The 18,008-nt window shown below is 48.2% G+C and overlaps 1 protein-coding gene across 7 annotated transcripts in view; it reads right to left on the reverse strand.

Annotated features, from left to right (window-relative positions):
• Nipped-A (Transcription-associated protein Nipped-A) overlaps positions 1-18,008 on the reverse strand; it is a 361,163-nt gene that overhangs the window by 178,720 nt on the left and 164,435 nt on the right. For 5 of the 7 annotated variants that reach the window (XM_055075904.1, XM_055075900.1, XM_055075899.1 and 2 more), the window contains 3 exons: positions 16,251-16,896; positions 13,021-13,359; positions 8,227-8,274 (listed from right to left, as the gene is read on the reverse strand). In XM_055075904.1, the coding sequence (XP_054931879.1) occupies positions 8,227-8,274; positions 13,021-13,359; positions 16,251-16,896 (1,033 nt within the window). The remainder of the gene's footprint in view (positions 1-8,226; positions 8,275-13,020; positions 13,360-16,250; positions 16,897-18,008) is intronic. The other 2 variants (XM_055075903.1, XM_055075901.1) reach the window with 1 other exon arrangement.

The raw sequence follows: 18,008 nt of genomic DNA on the forward strand, positions 1-18,008 counted from the left end.
AACCTGTCCTAAGTAGATGTAATTCCCTTACTACTTCCAGTGCCTCGCTACCTATTGTAAACTGCTGTTCCCTTCCGAGACTGTTAAACATTACTTTAGTTTTCTGCAGATTAATTTTTAGACCCACCCTTTGGCTTTGCCTCTCCATATCAGTGAGCATGCATTGCAGTTGGTCCCCTGAGTTACTAAGCAAGGCAATATCATCAGCGAATCGCAAGTTACTAAGATATTCTCCATTAACTCTTATCCCCAATTCTTCCCAATCCAGGTCTCTGAATATCTCCTGTAAACATGCTGTGAATAGCATCGGAGAGATCGTATCTCCCTGTCTGACGCCTTTCTTTATTGGGATTTTGTTGCTTTCTTTTATGGAGGACTACGGGGGCTGTGGAGCCGCTATAGATATCTTTCAGTATTTTAACATATGGCTCATCTACACCCTGATTCCGCAATGCCTCCATGACTGCTGAGGTTTCGACTGAATCAAACGCTTTCTCGTAATCAATGAAAGCTATATATAAAGGTTGGTTATATTCCGCACATTTTTCTATCACCTGATTGATAGTGTGAATATGGTCTATTGATGAGTAGCCTTTACGGAATCCTGCCTGGTCCTTTCGTTGACAGAAGTCTAAGGTGTTCCTGATTCTATTTGCGATTACCTTAGTAAATACTTTGTAGGCAACGGACAGTAAGCTGATCGGTCTATAATTTTTCAAGTCTTTGGCGTCCCCTTTCTTATGGATTAGGATTATGTTAGCGTTTTTCCAAGATTCCGGTACTCTCGAAGTCATGAGGCATTGCATATACAGGGTGGCCAGTTTCTCTAGAACAATCTGCCCACCATCCTTCAACAAATCTGCTGTTACCTGATCCTCCCCAGCTGCCTTCCCCCTTTGCATGGCAGGCTTTGTTTACTTCTTCCGGTGTTACCTGTGGGATTTCGAATTCCTCTAGACTATTTCCCTTCCATTATCGTCGTGGGTGCCACTGGTACTGTATAAATCTCTATAGAACTCCTCAGCCACTTGAACTATCTCATCCATATTAGTAATGATATTGCCGGCTTTGTCTCTTAACGCATACATCTGATTCTTGCCTATTCCTAGTTTCTTCTTCACTGCTTTTAGGCTTCCTCCGTTCTTGAGAGCATGTTCAATTCTATCCATATTATACTTCCTTATGTCAGCTGTCTTACGCTTGTTGATTAACTTCGAAAGTTCTGCCAGTTCTATTCTAGCTGTAGGGTTAGAGGCTTTCATACATTGGCGTTTCTTGATCAGATCTTTCGTCTCCTGCGATACCTTACTGGCATCCTGTCTAACGGAGTTACCACCGACTTCTATTGCACACTCCTTAATGATGCCCACAAGATTGTCGTTCATTGTGTGGGGATGCGCGACTCTCACGCCTCCCCTGAGATCTAGCTTTCCCGCATAGCTGGTCTCCTGCAGGGCGGCTTCGCCCGCCGCGTGGCCTGGCGCCCGCGGCAGTCGGAGTGGTTGAGGCGCAGTGCGGGAGATGGCGCGAGTGTCGTGCTGCTGCGGGGTTACTCGGGCGCCGAAAGGGAAGGCGCTTGGTCTTTTTGGGTTCGGGAAGCGAGCGGGACGGACGTGCCGCCCGCGCGTGCGCCGACCATGCTTCTGCGAGACCGTCTCGCGTGGCCGCCTTGGAGACCGTTCGCGTGACAGTATGCGCGAGCGACCAGGCGTTGGGATCCAGCATGGGGCGAACATATTCGCTCGCAATGCGGTCGCGGTAAGTCGGACTTCTAGATTTGTCGCGCGTCCATCGGCATGTTTTGGGGATAGCAGCCCGGCTAGCAGGCATTGATCTATGAAAGGTGCAACAAATGCCCTTGTGATTGTTTGCACTACTGTGTTGTCGTTCCTTTGTCCCAAGAGTACGGAGGAGAACCCCATATCTCCCACATCTGGCTGCCCAACGTGGACCTCTTGGGGCATCGGACGATAATTTTAAGTGTTGCTTCGTTCAAGACCTTTGTTTGAACCGAAGCGTAGGCCTAGCGTGGATTTTGATCGCTAGCGTCGGCGGCGTGCTTTCTTGAGCGAGGCGGCGGTGGCTGTAGTGTGTTTGAACATGTCAACATGCGAAGCCTTTTCGCAAGTGTTTTTCTTTAATGGCATTCGTTGGTACGAGAGCCACGTGGTCTGCATCCTGGGAGAGCGAGGCTGAGCGCCCGCGGAGCAGTGGCAAGCCTGAAGCGAGTGAGTACGGAAGCCTCGTGGGTGGTCCGAATTTCTTATGTAAATAGCTTCTTCTATCTCTTTGACTCGGATGAAGTCGCGGCTCTGGGAGCCGGGTGGCCGCGGGCCACGGGTGCCACTACGGGCTGACTGGTATTGCGGCCTGGCACCGGGCGCTCCGACACCGTCTGGGACGGTGGGCGCCGTCAACTCGGATGCTGTGTGCACCGAACGGAGCAGGACCACCTAACAGAGCTGACGTCTCCTCGCGGCTGCCTGTTTTGCGCTCATTTTGGGTGTTGTTTTTGTATGCCGGTTGTTGTCAGGGTAGCGACGCTTTAGGCCTAAGGCTTTACGAAGCTGCCTGTCGCACGTGGAGGGACACAACCTGGTGGACCGTGGCGTTGAGGTGTAGCAATTTGCTTCCCTCATTCTAGTTAGCCTCGCACGAATTGAAATTACTCGTTCGACTCAAGAAAGCAAGCTTCGTTCACGTGAACTTAGCATCTGAGTAGCTGCCCGATCTTTTGCTAGCCGAGTTGAACATCGTACCACGTGGGCGAGGCGCATGCAGAATTCCTGTCCCTTGCACTACTTTAGTGTTTGCCGAGTGTTTTGAGTGTACGCAGCGTGATTGGAGTCACCCCTAGTTTGCCGTCACCTGCACATCGTATGCGCTGCTGCCCCGGACTACGATAGAGCCACCCCGGGCGATGGTGATGCTGTGGCCAGTTCGGCGCGGCAACTTCGGCGGCCTCCTGTATCCAGCTCACAACCCTCGGCGGCGGACAAAAGAGCCGGCGGTCACCGACAGCTACGGCGGCTCTTGCCAGCAGGGCGCGTCGGCGCGAGCGACGCTTGCTCGTTCCGACTACTGCGTCGTCGTCTCTGGAGTCCTGGCCTGGGATCGTGCCGTCGAGTCGCAAAGCTGCTGCTGTGACCGGCGGACGACAGCGGTATACCCAAGGACAGTCGGCTCGCATGTTATGGACAGCGTGTGGACATTTCCCCGGCGCGGCCACTGTTGCATGTACCACCTTGTTCGCGAAGCACGTGTTGATGTTAGACTGTGTGAAATGTTTCGCCGGAATATGTAGTGATTTAAGGATGGGGGGATGTGGGGATGCGTGACTCTCACGCCTCCCCTGAGATCTAGCTTTCCCGCATAGCTCGTCTCCTGCAGGGCGGCTGCGCCCGCAGCGTGGCCTGGCGCCCGCGGCGGTCGGAGTGGTTGAGGTGCAGTGTGGGAGATGGCGCGAGTGTCTCGCTGCTGCGGGGTTACTCGGGCGCCGAAAGGGAAGGCGCTTGGTCTCTTTGGGTTCGGGAAGCGAGTGGGACGGACGTGCCGCCCGCGCGTGCGCCGACCATGCTTCTGCGAGACCGTCTCGCGTGGCCGCCTTGGAGACCGTTCGCGTGACAGCACGCACGAGCGACCAGGCGTTGGGATCCAGCATGGGGCGAACATATTCGCTTGCAATGCGGTCGCGGTAAGTCGGACTTCTAGATAAGTCGCGCGCCCATCGGCATGTTTTGGGGATAGCAGCCCGGCTAGCAGGCATTGCTCTATGAAAGGTGCAATAAATGCCCTTGTGATTGTTTGCACTACTGTGTTGTCGTTCCTTTGTCCCAAGAGTACGGAGGAGAACCCCATATCTCCCACAATTGCTTCAACACTAAGGTCCTCTTCCTGATTTAATGCCGAATACCTGTTCTGTAGCTTGATCCGGAATTCCTCTAGTTTCCCTCTTACCGCTAACTCATTGATTGGCTTCTTATGTACCAGTTTCTTCCGTTCCCTCCTCAAATCTAGGCTAATTCGAGTTTTACCATCCTATGGTCACTGCAGTGCACCTTGCTGAGCACGTCCACATCTTGTATGATGCCACGGTTAGCGCAGAGTATGAAGTTATTTCATTTCTAGTCTCGCCGTTCGTGCTCCTCCACGTCCACTTTCGGCTATCTCGCTTGCAGAAGAAGGTATTCATTATCCGCATATTATTCTGTTCCGCAAACTCTACTAATAACTCTCCCCTGCTATTCCTAGTGCCTATGCCATATTCCCCCACTGCCTTGTCTGCAGCCTGCTTCTTGCCTACCTTGGCATTGAAATCGCCCATCAGTATACTGTATTTTGTTTTGACTTTACCCATCACCGATTCCATGTCTTCATAGAAGCTTTCGACTTCCTGGTCATCATGACTAGATGTAGGGGCGTAGACCTGTACAACTTTCATTTTGTACCTCTTATTAAGTTTCACAACAAGACCTGCCACCCTCTCGTTAATGCTATAGAATTCCTGTATGTTACCAGCTATGTTCTTATTAATCAGGAATCCGACTCCTAGTTCTCGTCTCTCTGCTAAGCCCCGGTAGCACAGGGCGTGCCTGCTTTTTAGCACTGTATATGCTTCTTTTGGCCTCCTAACTTCACTGAGCCCTATTATATCCCATTTACTGCCCTCTAATTCCTCCAATAGCACTGCTAGACTCGCCTCACTAGATAACGTTCTAGCGTTAAACGTTGCCAGGTTCATATTCCAATGGCGGCCTGTCCGGAGCCAGGGATTCTTAGCACCCTCTGCAGCGTCGCAGGTCTGACCGCCGCCATGGTCAGTTGCTTCGCAGCTGCTGGGGACTGAGGGCCGGGGTTTGATTGTTGTGTTCATATAGGAGGTTGTGGCCAAGTACTGCACCAGGGTGGCCAATCCTGCTCTGGTGAGGGAGTGCGTTGCCGGTTCTGGTCACCGGGATCAGGCCACACTCCAGGCCTGTTTATGCAATTTTATCAACACGCGGATTTTTTTTTTGTTTAGTCCGGTGGAAAATTGCGCGGCACCGGGATTCGAACCACGGACCTCCTGCCCGCGAGGCGGGTGTTCTACTTCTACGCCACCGCTGCACTCTGTTATCGCGCGCTTATTTTTTTTATCGCTATCATCTCCTCGTTGTGGCACACGCAAAAGGCATCTCCCGTTGCCCCCTCCAACGACAGACGTTTTTCGCATCGAAGCTGAAGTCCCACCTGGCTTGAATGTTTGATGATGCCTCTGCAGCTAGAACAACTTTCCATTTGTGATATCCCCTGTTTGGTGCCATTACGATAATGCCACGCCTAACGCCGTTTTAGCCACAATATCGATACGACACAGGTCAAAATGGCGGCGTTGCTCGTGTACTTTGGTTAGCTACTGGCGTGGCTAGTAGCGGCTGCAATACTGACTTTTCTGGATGAAACTCGCTATGCACCATATTTATCATTTTCAATGACAAACTGGCACAATTTTTAAAATCCTCGAATCTAAGCCGACCCTAGAGGTTGGTATATGATTATTTAAAAAAGCTATCGGGCTAGATTCGAATAAACACGATATGCTGTATATGCACTTTTATTAACCCTTTCAGTCGCCACTTTATCCCGTTGATTGAAATGTTGCTTTCACCACATCTCTTGCATCTTCAGAATCACAAAAAGTGTACAGCTGCAGAAAAGATTAAGAATTTTCAATTGTTTAGCGAGGTTTGTCAAGTTTACAAAACTTCGACTCTATGTGAAAACTCACTACAGGAACACGAAATATGAGAACATGCACTATTTCGTGTTTTGAAAAGCTTGAAAAGCACTTATCCAGCCACTTGAAAATTATGCCTGGTGCATGACATTGTAAAAAAACAATGAAAGAAGTGAACCCGCTACATACAACATACCGGCACAGAGTAAAAACACCCAGCCGTCTACCTTCCCACTCATTTTGCTGAAACATTCTGCACGTTATTCAAAATTGCAGCACAGTTCCAATAATAAGTGTTTTAAGATGTATGAACACATTTTAAATACCATTATTTTCCTCAGTGCTTTTGCTATTGATGCGCTCTCCTGCTGTGCACAACTGTGTAGACAGCGTCTCAAAGGGTTAAAAAGATAAGGTTTTAATAGCGAGTTTCTCACCTACCTCATGATATAGAACTTCAACTGTTATAAATGCATTGTAACTTATTTTTCCTCCTGTGGAATGAACCCTCCCTTCAAATTGACAATAACTTTCGTGAAAAAAAGAAAGTGGTAGGTTCATTACTGAGTAAATATGATAATTTGACGGCAGTTTAAAGGCACGAACATTCCTAAAATGTGTTTTTCTCAAAATTGACACTTCGGCCATGTTTTTTACCTTTCTAGGACCCGCTACCCCCTTAATAAAAATGATTGCTCCTTACCTTCTGCCCCAACGTGCTTATGAACTATGTTGCCTCCTTGCCTTGTACTGGGACACATTCAACTTTGGAGGTCATCCTCTAGGACAAACATGGGTTGTCAAGCATTGAAACAAAACCAGCGGTGCAAGCCTGATTCAGTGGTGACCCTACCGCGTCCCACCTACTGAGCGACACATCACCCAGCACGAAGTTGACAAGGCGCTTTCTCATAACATTGTTGAACCTTCTTAAAGCCCATAGGCATCCACTGTTGTACTACTAGTTAAAAAGAAGGGCAACAGTTGGTAATTTTGTATGAATTATCAGCAGCTCAACAAGATTAGAAAGAGGGATGTCCATCCGCTACTACGCATTGACAATGTCCTGGATTGCCTCCATGGAGCACAATATTTTTCGTCCATAGATCTTTGCTCCAGGTAACGAGAAATTGCCGTTGATGGCATGGACCGTGGGAAGACTGCTTTTATTACTCCCGACGGCATTTATCATTTCAAAGTGATGCCTTTGGGTTTACATAATGCCCAAGGACATTTTAATTAATGATGGATGCCCTCCTAAACGGTTTTAAGTGGTTCATCTGTCTCTGCTACCTGGACAATGCAATTGTCTTTTCTCCGACTTTTGCAATGCACCTCGCATGTCTACCGACAATCCTATCTGCTTTTCGTCAAGCGGGGCTACAACTAACTTCATCCAAATGCTACTTCAGTAATCATAAATTTCTGCGCTCGGACATCTTGTCGATTCTTCTGGTGTATGCCCTGATCTAGATAAAATACAGACTTTCCCATGCCAACACGTGCCAAGGACATTCGCAGCTTCTTCGGCCTCTGCTCCTACTTCCGTCGATTTGTCCGCAATTTTCTGGTCGTTGCACGCCCTCTCAATCAGCTCCTCAAAAAAGACTCGGCCTTCATTTGGGGCCCTGAGCAAGCTGTGCTTTCACCAAGCTGACTGGGCTGCTCCCCTCCCATTCTCGCTCACTTTTATGTGTCAGCTTCAACAGAAGTCTGTACCGATGCCAGTGGCCATAATATTGGAGCTATCCTGGCCCAGAAACAACAAGTGCAAGAACGTGTTATTGCCTATGCCAGCCACCTTCTTTCCCCTGCTGAGTGCAAATATTCTATCACTAAACGCAAGTCTCTGGCTCTCGTTTGGGCAGTGGGTAAATTCCGCCCCTATGTATACCCCCAGCAAATCAGTCATCACTGATCCCCACGCTCACTGTTGGCTTTCATCCCTAAAGAACCTTCTGGGAGCATAGGCCGCTGGGCTCTGCACCTTCAAGAATACAGCTACTCAGCTGTATACAAGACAGGCCGGTTACATCAAGATGCAGACTGCTTGTTGCGCCATCCTGTCGACCCAACTGATGTTTCTGTGGCCGCCATACATGTGAATATTCTCTCTCCGACTGCTTTTTGTGATATCGGAGCAGAACAATGCCAGGACACCTCCTTACATGATCTTATTCAACGACCGACTTCAATGACGCCTGATCCTTACCTTCGCATGTTTGAACTTCAAGATAGCATATTGCACCGCTCATGCATGCGCCCTGATGGGCCTGACCGACTCTTATTTGTCCCTGCTCATCTGTGTCGGACTGTTCTCGTCCAGCTTCATGATAAGCCAAATGCCGGTCACCTTGGCATGTCACGGACTTATGACCGCATTCGTCGGTGCTTCTTTTGCTCTGGTCTTGTTTGTGACGTCTGCCATTATATTGCTGCATGTGACCTTTGTCAACAATGAAAAAAGCCGACCGCACTCCCTGCTGTCCACCTTCAACCACTTGACGTACCATCAGAACCATTCTTCCGTGTGGGTGTCGATCTTCTAGGTCCTTTTCCTAGGGGAAATAAGTGGATTGTTGTAGCAACAGACTATGCCATTTGATATGCAATCACACGGGCTATTCTGACAAGCTGTGCAACCAATGCTGCAGACTTCCTCCTAAAGAATGTTACCCTTCACATTGGTGCCCCTTGACAGCTCCTCACCAACCGAGGCCACTACTTTCGTTTCTAAAGTTGTCAATGACATTCTAGACTCATGCGCAACTAAACGCTAACTTGCTACTGCTTACCATCGACAAATTAATGGTCTAAGTGAGTGCCTAAACCAAACCCTTACTGACATGATTTCCACGTATGTCTCTGCTTACCATCGCGACTGGGACGTTGCACTATCATTCGTTACTGTTTTCTATCATTTTTCTCACTACGATACTGCAGGTTTCTCTCCATTCTACCTCTTGTTTGGCTATGATCCTGCGCTACTTTTCGACACCATCCTGCCTGCTAGGCTGAATTTCACATCTGCGTATGCCCATGAAGCTATACTCAATGCACAAGAGGCATGCCATATTGCCCAACATCAACTTGTAGACCCCCAGGAACATAAATGGTGTTTATATGATGCCCGCCATCATGTTGCCCACTACACACAGGGTGTCTTGGTTGTCTTTTGGTTACCGTTGCGACGCGTTAGTCTCTAAGAGAAGTTACTTTTACACTACTCTGGCCCTTACGGAGTCTTGCATCAAGTAACTGACGCCAGGCACGAAACTGCCCCTCTGGATCCCACCGTGGCACAGCCTCGCTCTGACAGAGTCCACATCACACGTCTTAAACCTCATCATTTGACCGCCTTCTAACCAGTACGGCTTATGTGCTTCAGCCACCGGGGGTCATCTGAGAGGCTGATGAAGAAGGTGACGCTCTTGAACTTCACGAGCTAGCTACCATCATGTCAGCGGCTACAGTTTTTGTAAATATTTTGTAAATATTGCAGTTGTCTTTTCCCCGCAACAATACTGAATATTCGAAAAATCTAATAGTAGATATTTGATTCCTGAACCGAATTATTCGAATGTTATTCGGTGATATTTCAATATTCGCACGCCCCTATCGAATAGCCTTTTGCAATGTGTGACAGCCATATAAGGTGGCTGATTATCTTCCAGATTGATCTATCAATGTAACAGAGCGCCATGAAAGGAGCAACATGGTGCAATATTGTGGTCAACTTTACTCTTTAAATTTTGTTGTTGCACAATGTATTCCCCAGGGCAAAAGTGCATGAACCAGGCATGAACCAGGAAATCTTATTCAGTGTGTATGAATGCAATCAGAAATAGAGGACTGAAGTCCAAATTTTGTAGTGCAAACAAACTTTCCGACGCAATAACCAATTTCAGTCTGTGCATCCGAATTCACATACTGCATTTTTGCGCACACAACCCGCCACCTTGCATAATCTGCACCCTCAGTTACAACAGCCCGGAAAGAAAAAAAAATATCTCCGAGTATAATCCCCAGAAGTAACTGCATACAACCCAGATCAAATCTTTGCTAAAACAGTCTCCATTTGTAGATGCCCGACTCGTCCACGTCGTATCTTCAGCCAGCAGCTCTGTTTCCCCATTATTCAGCGATGCTAACCAAGCTGGATTCACATGCTGGACATTATCATGGATGAATCAGTCGCATGATATCTGATATCTGATATGAATCGGATGACTTCACAGCAAGCACCCGCACAACCGAGGATGACACTGCAGACAGAGAAGCCCTCGCATCGGCAACGGTGACGGAGCAAATGCGACCTAGCAGAACATCCCAATGGCGATTTGGCTCACCGCTGTATCACAAATCACTTTGCGCAAACTGAGGGAGCGCTGCGAGAATGGGTGACGTACGAGTTTGCCAGCGCCATGTGCACTATTCGATAACTACTAAACGCAAAATGGTGACCAGTAAAGGGAAGGAGAATGGGCGACCATGAAACAGGGGAGAAGGGAGCTTCAAACCGCAGGAGCGGGGAGGAGGTGGGGTTCCCTACGGGATAGCGAAACTTTGGATGACAGAGAACTGTGCCTTCAGCTGAAGCTTCACTGCAGTGTGCGCCACACTGCCGTGACGCCACCCTTCATCGCGAAATTTGCATATACAGTCAAACCCGGATATATCGAATTCGACAGGGATCGGGAAATAGTTCAATATAGCGAAAATTCGATATACAGATATAGGCCAAAAAAGCACTCGCGATCATAAAAAAGTGTGGCTTACCGATTGGAACAGCCGCGAATCACATAGCATGTGCACGCAATATGAAAGCGCTTTATTTCACGGAAAAAAAATCACTAATTTTGGGCTGCCTTTTTTTCTGGGAAATGAAGTTGAAAACACTAGTCTCAATCTTCTTGAGACTGTCCAAATGCGAGAGCCCAGTGCCTTCCATTTCGCCGCAACAGCGCCGAATCAGGCTGAACGCTGACACCAGTTCAGTGGCTGTGCACGGACGCGTTACTTTGAAAACACAGTTGCCCTCGTCGTCGCTGGAATCTCCATCTTGAACGGCAGCTGCTCCGGCCGCAATGTCCTCGTCAGCGAGGTCGGCTACTGCTTGAACTTCGCTGTCAGTGTTAATGAAGTCATCAACAGTCACTTCAGATGGGACGGCGCCGGGAAAATTGGACAAGTCACGAAACGCGTCCTCCAAGCACTCATCGTCATCTAAAGCTTCCGGATTCATCTCCGGCCACTTCAAGGCCTGCCTTGCCGAAACAGTTGGCTACTGTGACCTGCTTCACGTCGCCCCAAGCGCCAGTAATCATCTGAATCGCGCCGAGTAGGTCAATCTTGAGATCAGTTCCCATGCGGAGGTTTACAAGGAGCCGTTGAATAAGTCGCTTCCGATAGCCTACCTTGAATGCCTTTATGATACCCTGGTCGAGGGGCTGCAGTCTTGATGGGCCGAACAGTTGTCTACCAGAAGGCAAACTCGGCGGCCCGACTTGCCTAACTCAGCGTCCCAAGCCTGCAGCCATTCAACAAAAAGTTGACGTGTCATCCAGGCCTTCCTATTACAGCCGTAGCGGGCAGGAAGCTGTTTACAGTTCTTGAAGCAGCGTGGTGACTTGCCCTTCCCGATCACGAATGGCCGTAGCTTGCACGAGCCGTCCATGCTGGCTGCAAGCAGCACCGACACATGCACTTTGCTCATTTTACCACCGTGACATGAGGTTCCATGAAGAGCGAGTGTCTTATTCAGCAACATTGGCCAAAAGTGACCAGTTTCGTCTGCATTGAAGATTTCTGCAGGCGAAAACTTCTCAGTGATCTTCGGCCACTCCTCAGAAAGCCACTACTGCATTTCCTGGCTGCTGACAGCCCCACTTTCGCCTGAAATGGCCTTTCCTACAATGCTGTGGCGGTTTTTAAACCGTTGCAGCCACCCAGTGCCACCGCAAAAGTTCTCTTCGCCAAGAGCCGTAGCAAACCATTGGGCCTTTTCGATTAACATTGGGCCATCCACGGGGATATTTTTCACTCGGATTTCAAGAAACCACGTATAGAGTGCCTTCTCCACTTTGTCAAAAGCAGCAGGGCGCACACGACACGCTCCCGAGTGACTTTTCTCACCTGCTTTAATTGATATCCTGCTCATTTTTTAACAACGTACTTAAAGTACTATGCGGAATGCCAAATGGGTCTGCCATGGAGGACTTCTTTTCTCCGTTCTCGACATGCTGGATTACCTCAAGCTTTCTTGCAAAGTCCAGATTCTTTGTCTTTTTTATGTCCGCTGATGCTATAGCTCACCAGATGACCCCAATCATACACGCCACACACGGCGTGTTGAAACACAGGTACGCACAACAAATTGCGCGATGCGCAGATGGAGCAGTCCGAGCGAAGCCTGTTCGAGCGGCAGTCAACGGGGCTGCGAAGGAATGACCAAGGGAAAAGAAAGAATAGAGCACCGAAAAAGATCGCCTGGCCCACGAGCGACCGTGCCGACCCCTCACTCTCTCTCCCTCTTCCCAGGAAGCGAGGCTTGGAAACGTCGCCGCGTCTCCATGCCGCGCACTCTATTCGCCGAGCTCCAATGATGATGATGATAGTCATTTAAAGAAAGGAAGGATGCTTGATTCTCCTATGGCCTTGCCCAATGCACACGCCGGCGGTAGAGGAGGAGCGAGAGAGTTTGCGCCGGTGGGGCGCAAGAATGGGGGGAAAGGCTCTGCGTCTCCGTCGCTAGGCGACGGCCGCGCATGCGCAGAGGAGGAGCTTGCTGACTGACTCTGCGGAAATGTTTTCCTTCGAGAACGGGACACGAATGCTTTTGGGAAAAGCGCACCTTCCAGGGGCGCGGCGCGGCGTTACATATATCGAATGTCCGACGAAAATGGAATTCGATATACTACGCAATTGTCCTATACATTTACATAATATTTTCAAGGGCTGTGTGTTCGATATAGCCAATAATTCGAAATATGCGGGTTCAATATATCTGGGTTTGACTGTAATCCCCAACTTTACTGTTAGATTTTTTAAAATTTTGTTGCGGGTTATACGCGCTAAATTACGGTAAATTTCTTCTGCACCTATTTATGCAACTTGATATTGAGGACTGAAGTCCGAACTTTGCCCTGAAAATGAATTTTGCCACGTACTCGTCAATTTCAGTTTGTGCGTCTGAATTGCACACAATTTCCCCCCCCCCCCCCCCCCCCCCCGATAGCCTTTGGTCCATACACTTTTGCTCACAGGTGCACATTCAGAACATGCAAGCTTCGAGCATCACCAACCTGGAAAGGACTGCTAGCCTCTACCATGAGCTGCTGCTCATGACGAAGGACAAGCGTGACGAGCGGCTTGACAAACGCCGGACCCGCCGCGGGGATCTGGTGGAAGATGGCAATGATGGCGGCGCACTGGCGCACCTCGGTGGAGTTGGGACCGCGATGTGGGGTGCGCACAGCCACCTCGAGCCAGCAGCCCAGGTGCTGCAGCAGCTGGTCGCAGAGCTTCTCGTTGAACGTGTGCGGGAACAGCTGGGTGAGGTAGCTCAAGCGCTGGATCACGCTCAGCGACAGCTGCCTGAAGTCGCCCAGCAACATCAGCAGTGACCGGATCGCCTTGTGCACCTGCACACAGGTCCACACATTAGCCCCTTCAGGCACCAACTCATTCAGTGGATTAGAAATTTACTTTCACCACCTTTCTTGAATTTTCAGAATCATAGAAAGAATACAGCAGCAGAATAGTTAAACATTTTTAATTCTTTAGTGAGTTTTGTCAACTTTACAGAATGCAAAGTCCCTGCAACAACTCACTAAGGCACCATCAGATATGCAAAAATCAACGATTTCTTGTCTAGCAGGCATTAAAAGCACTTATCCAGCCAGTTGAAAATTATGCCGGGTGCAATATATTGTAAAAAACAATGAAATAATGAAACCTGCTACTTACGGCACACTCACACAACCATCTACCTTCCCACTTGTTTTACTGAAACATTTTGCACGCATTACTCAATCTTGCAGCTCAATTCCAATCACAAGTGTTTCAATATGAATGCAACACATTTTAAATATTCTTGCTTTCAACAAGAATGACGGTGTTTGCTATTGATGCACTATCTTGGCATGCACAACTGTGTACAAAGCGCCTGAAAGGGTTAGGGAAGCATTGCCACGTGTCCTCTGCTCGTGAATATGTTTTTGTTTTATAGCGATATCAATTAGACGAACACTCAAGGCACATTAGTGCTGCTGCCACGAGTGGTGGCGGCGGCGACGTCTATCACGGCCCACGCGTGCAGAGTTTAAAAAACTGTCTTCAGAGACACAAGAGACATGCAGTGCATTTCGCTGTAAAAACGAGGGCAGCGTTCGGCCTTCTACTTCAACTAAAATTTCTTGAGGCATAAATCAATTGATCTAACAAGCAATGGTTAAAATGTAGTTGTGACACATCCTAGACCCATTCTTCATAAAGTGCAAGGCTTAGAGGCCACCTGTGGCACACAAATTGCATGAGATTATCGGAGCCCCGTGGCAGCATATGCAGCGTTTTCAAGAAGCGGTACCAGCAGATTGTCACACCACAATGTGTGTCAGGGAAAGTCCAACGAGTCGGCACATTGTCTGCCCTGCAGTGGTGCTCCCCACCAAAGTTTCGGAATGCTGCTTGGTATAGCCTGCGCCCCATCACAAGGTCGTGCAACAGAACCAGAATTGTTTTTCTCCGCTTTTGAAAACAGAAGAAAGAAACACTTGACTCAAGATTTTAGGATGATTTACTGCAGCGCCGCATTTATTTTTTGTCTGCAGCAGCACACGTAAAGAGATGCTGATTTGGCACTGAACCGGATGAGGTCGTTACGAGTATAAGCACTTCCGACAACTCATCTGATGGCAATATTGCGCATGGTGTGCCAAACACATTGCAAATGATGGACTCTTTTGACTAGGGTATTTACGGCATTCATCTTCACTACTATCCTAATATGGTACGTTTCCGCCAAGGGTGGGCGAATATCTTAGCTGTGTTACAAGTGTGGCGTATGAATAGGGTACACTTCTAACGTATCAGTGTAAACGTGGCTACTATCGTTGCCACTCGCGATTTGTTGCGTGCTCACAAGTGCAGACGAGAAGAATCGAAAGGCACCTTTCTTTTTGTTGTTGTTGACCGAAACCATTATGAAGCCTACAAATAATAAAGCCAAGGTAAGTTTGGTTGTAGCTTATTTTTTTTTTTATGGAAATGGGGAAAGTGATGAAAGGAATGGAGTGGGACATCTGCTTAAGAATGTTTGGTGCATGTAGACTGCTTGTTATGTCTTCGAGAGTCATTCGCGTAGCATTCAACAGATGGTAAGCGCGATCAGCATTAGCTAGATTTGGCACACGACATATCACTGTGACAAGTTCGTGTTGCGATCATTACACAGGAAAGAAAGAAAATATAATTTAGACGACAAAATTCAGGGGTGCGATCATTAAGCAAGTAAATACGGTACTTCAAACAGTGTTTCATTTTTTTTTAAATACCTTAATAATTTTTTTGCTCAACATGAGATGCATGTGACTGGACTTCACTGCACAGAGCCATGTGGTTATCGTGAAACAACAAAATAATGGTAAGATAAAGAAACATTTCAAGACCGTCTAGATGTACAGTACAGTTTATGGATCACCGCAAAACTAACAGGATCAAAATCCATCCAGAGATTGTTGTGCTATGCTTTCCACGAACGAGGCGGCCGACGAAAAAAAAAGAGGAAATGAGTTGCAAAGTTTTGCAAGCAGTGCCAATTTTTAGATTGCACCAGGTCTGTAATATCAGGCATCACTGCTGTCAGGCATCTTCTTGCACCTTTGCCTCTTCATTTAGTGGGCTTTGAAAATTTGTTCTTGGCCTTGCTGATCCATCAAATTGCACTTCCGTTCGGTTGTGGACACCGCCTAAAGGGAGTCATGGACGCGGTATGCTTGCACGTCTACCCTCCCCATCGATATGAAACGTGGCTCAAGGCGCATCTGAATGGTGTGACGTTCGGGTGACGGTTCATCCGGTGAACGTTTGGTTATCACACAGTAGCTCGTGGGCAGTTGGGGCTCACTCGCAGGCTGCATGTCTGTGTCCCACAATGTATCAGAAACGTACACCGTCTTTGCCGGTGAAGGTGACCTTCGACCCACGTCGCCTTCAATAACGTGATCTCAACTACTGATTCGCGTGGCCATATGCCACGCGAATCAAAAATGATACGTTGGGCTTTGTGGGCGTTCATAATGGTATGTATCCAATAATTATCTTGCATGGCACTTTGCGGCCAAGTTTTTTGAACAGCAACTATTCTATATTCAATTCGAATTATTCGGCCAAAATCGCTATTCGCTTCGAACTCAAAATCCGCTATTCGCACAACCCTACTCATGGCCACGACTAATGCCAAGCTCTCCCACTAGAGTGCACCGTGTCAAGCTCTGAAATACGAAGCACCAATGGACAAATTAATTATTCGTACCATTTCCATGTCAATGTTGCAGGCAGCCACGAAGTCGGACATGCACTGAAAGGCTGCCTCCTGAAGTTCGGGGTCCTTGGCATTGAGCGCCCGGTAGAGGACGTGGAAAACTCGCTCGCGGCACGGCAGGTAGTGGCACGTGGCCAGTGCCCTCAGTGCCGCTTTTCGCAACAACACCAGCGCCGCAGGGCCGCATCCCTTGTAGCAGGGCAGCTTGCGTAGCGCCTCGTCGTCAGCCTCGCACAAGCTCACCAGCTCGGAAAAGAAGGTCTTGTGCTCGGTGACGCTTACATCAAGGGCAAACAGCCGTGGCTGTAGGCTGGTGCAGTAGGTGTTTCCCTCCATTAGGCCGATCTGTGCGTTCAAGGGTTGGTGTCGGAGCAGGTGCTTCTTGGGGGGCACCATGTCAGCGAGCACCTCCCGGTGCGGCTCCATGAGGGCCCCCACCGAGCAGTTCGTCAGCTGGGCCAGCACCTCCAGCGAGTGGATGGCCTGCTGGCGCACACAGGTGTTGGGCGAAGTCACCTGCCGGACCAGCTCCAGCGTCACCTCCTGCAGCGACTTGCGCTGCACCTCGCGCAGGTCGTCCGGGGCGTCGGCAGGCAGCGGTGAAGCGCACACCGTCAGCATCTTTTCCAGGTTGGACCTGTGCACGAACACGTTGCAGTGATGACTCATCCTTGCGGCCTTAAAGCATGATACAATGGAATCTCGTCGATACGATTTTGCATAATAAGTTTTTCGGCATAATACGTTTCTTTTTCTTTTCCCGGCTAACGTCCCATAGGAGCAATGTACCTTTATACGGTTATTGCAACCGCATTTTCACTCGACGTCGGAAAATACAAAAGCAGAAGTGGGCTTTTACTGGTATTTGTATAACCAATCAATTTATATTCCAGTATACTACACGAACAATGTGTTAAGCTCCAGCCACACTGCAGAAAAAAATGCACGCAGCGCGCTGGCGGCACTGAAACGCTGCTATGGCAGCATGCCCCTGCTCAGTTAATTGAGGAAACAGCAGTTTCTTTTTGAACTTCTAGGAGAACTTTTTTTTACGGATATTGAAAAAAATTAAGTTCAGCGCAAACTCGTGAGCTATTTTAATGTTGCTAAATAAAAGTGTGCTGGTTGCGGTTTGTGTGGCGTCGAGTGATGCTGCTCTGCACAACGTGTTAGTACATATATGGAGCAGTGTCATTGGAGGCTACGTGAAACATTTCCATTGAGTTTGTCACCGAGTGCGCCTACTTTCATACTTCTTGGAGCTTGCTCTAGATAAGATTTTTGGATGGTACAGTTTATTTTCCGGTTTTCGTAAAGTATCAAAAGTATTCGCACAGTATCGACAGCATTCTGCTGTACACATAACATAACACAGCCTTCAATACAACATAAGCATTCTAAATGGAAGTTTCTTCCAACTATTTAAAAAATTATGAAAGTTGATTAGCAGTGAGAAACTTATTGAATAGAGGTTGATGTTCTCAATCAGGAAGCAAAGCCATGTAACAGCTGAAAAGAAGCTGACATAGAACTCATTGCACACTGTACATGGCAAAAAGGTTTTGATTTCTTTTTGCTGCGGGCGATGCGGAAAAAAAGAACTTTCTCTTGTACAGTCGACTTCCATTAATTTGACGCTGATGGGACCGACGAAACTGACTTAATTATTCAGCAAGTCAAATTAAAGAAGATGTAGAAAAAATGTCAAAAGACACTGCTGATTCATTAGGCAGTATTTGCCCGGCTTCC

This window comes from Dermacentor andersoni, chromosome 2 (assembly GCF_023375885.2).
Source record: "Dermacentor andersoni chromosome 2, qqDerAnde1_hic_scaffold, whole genome shotgun sequence".
Lineage (NCBI taxonomy): Eukaryota > Metazoa > Arthropoda > Arachnida > Ixodida > Ixodidae > Dermacentor > Dermacentor andersoni.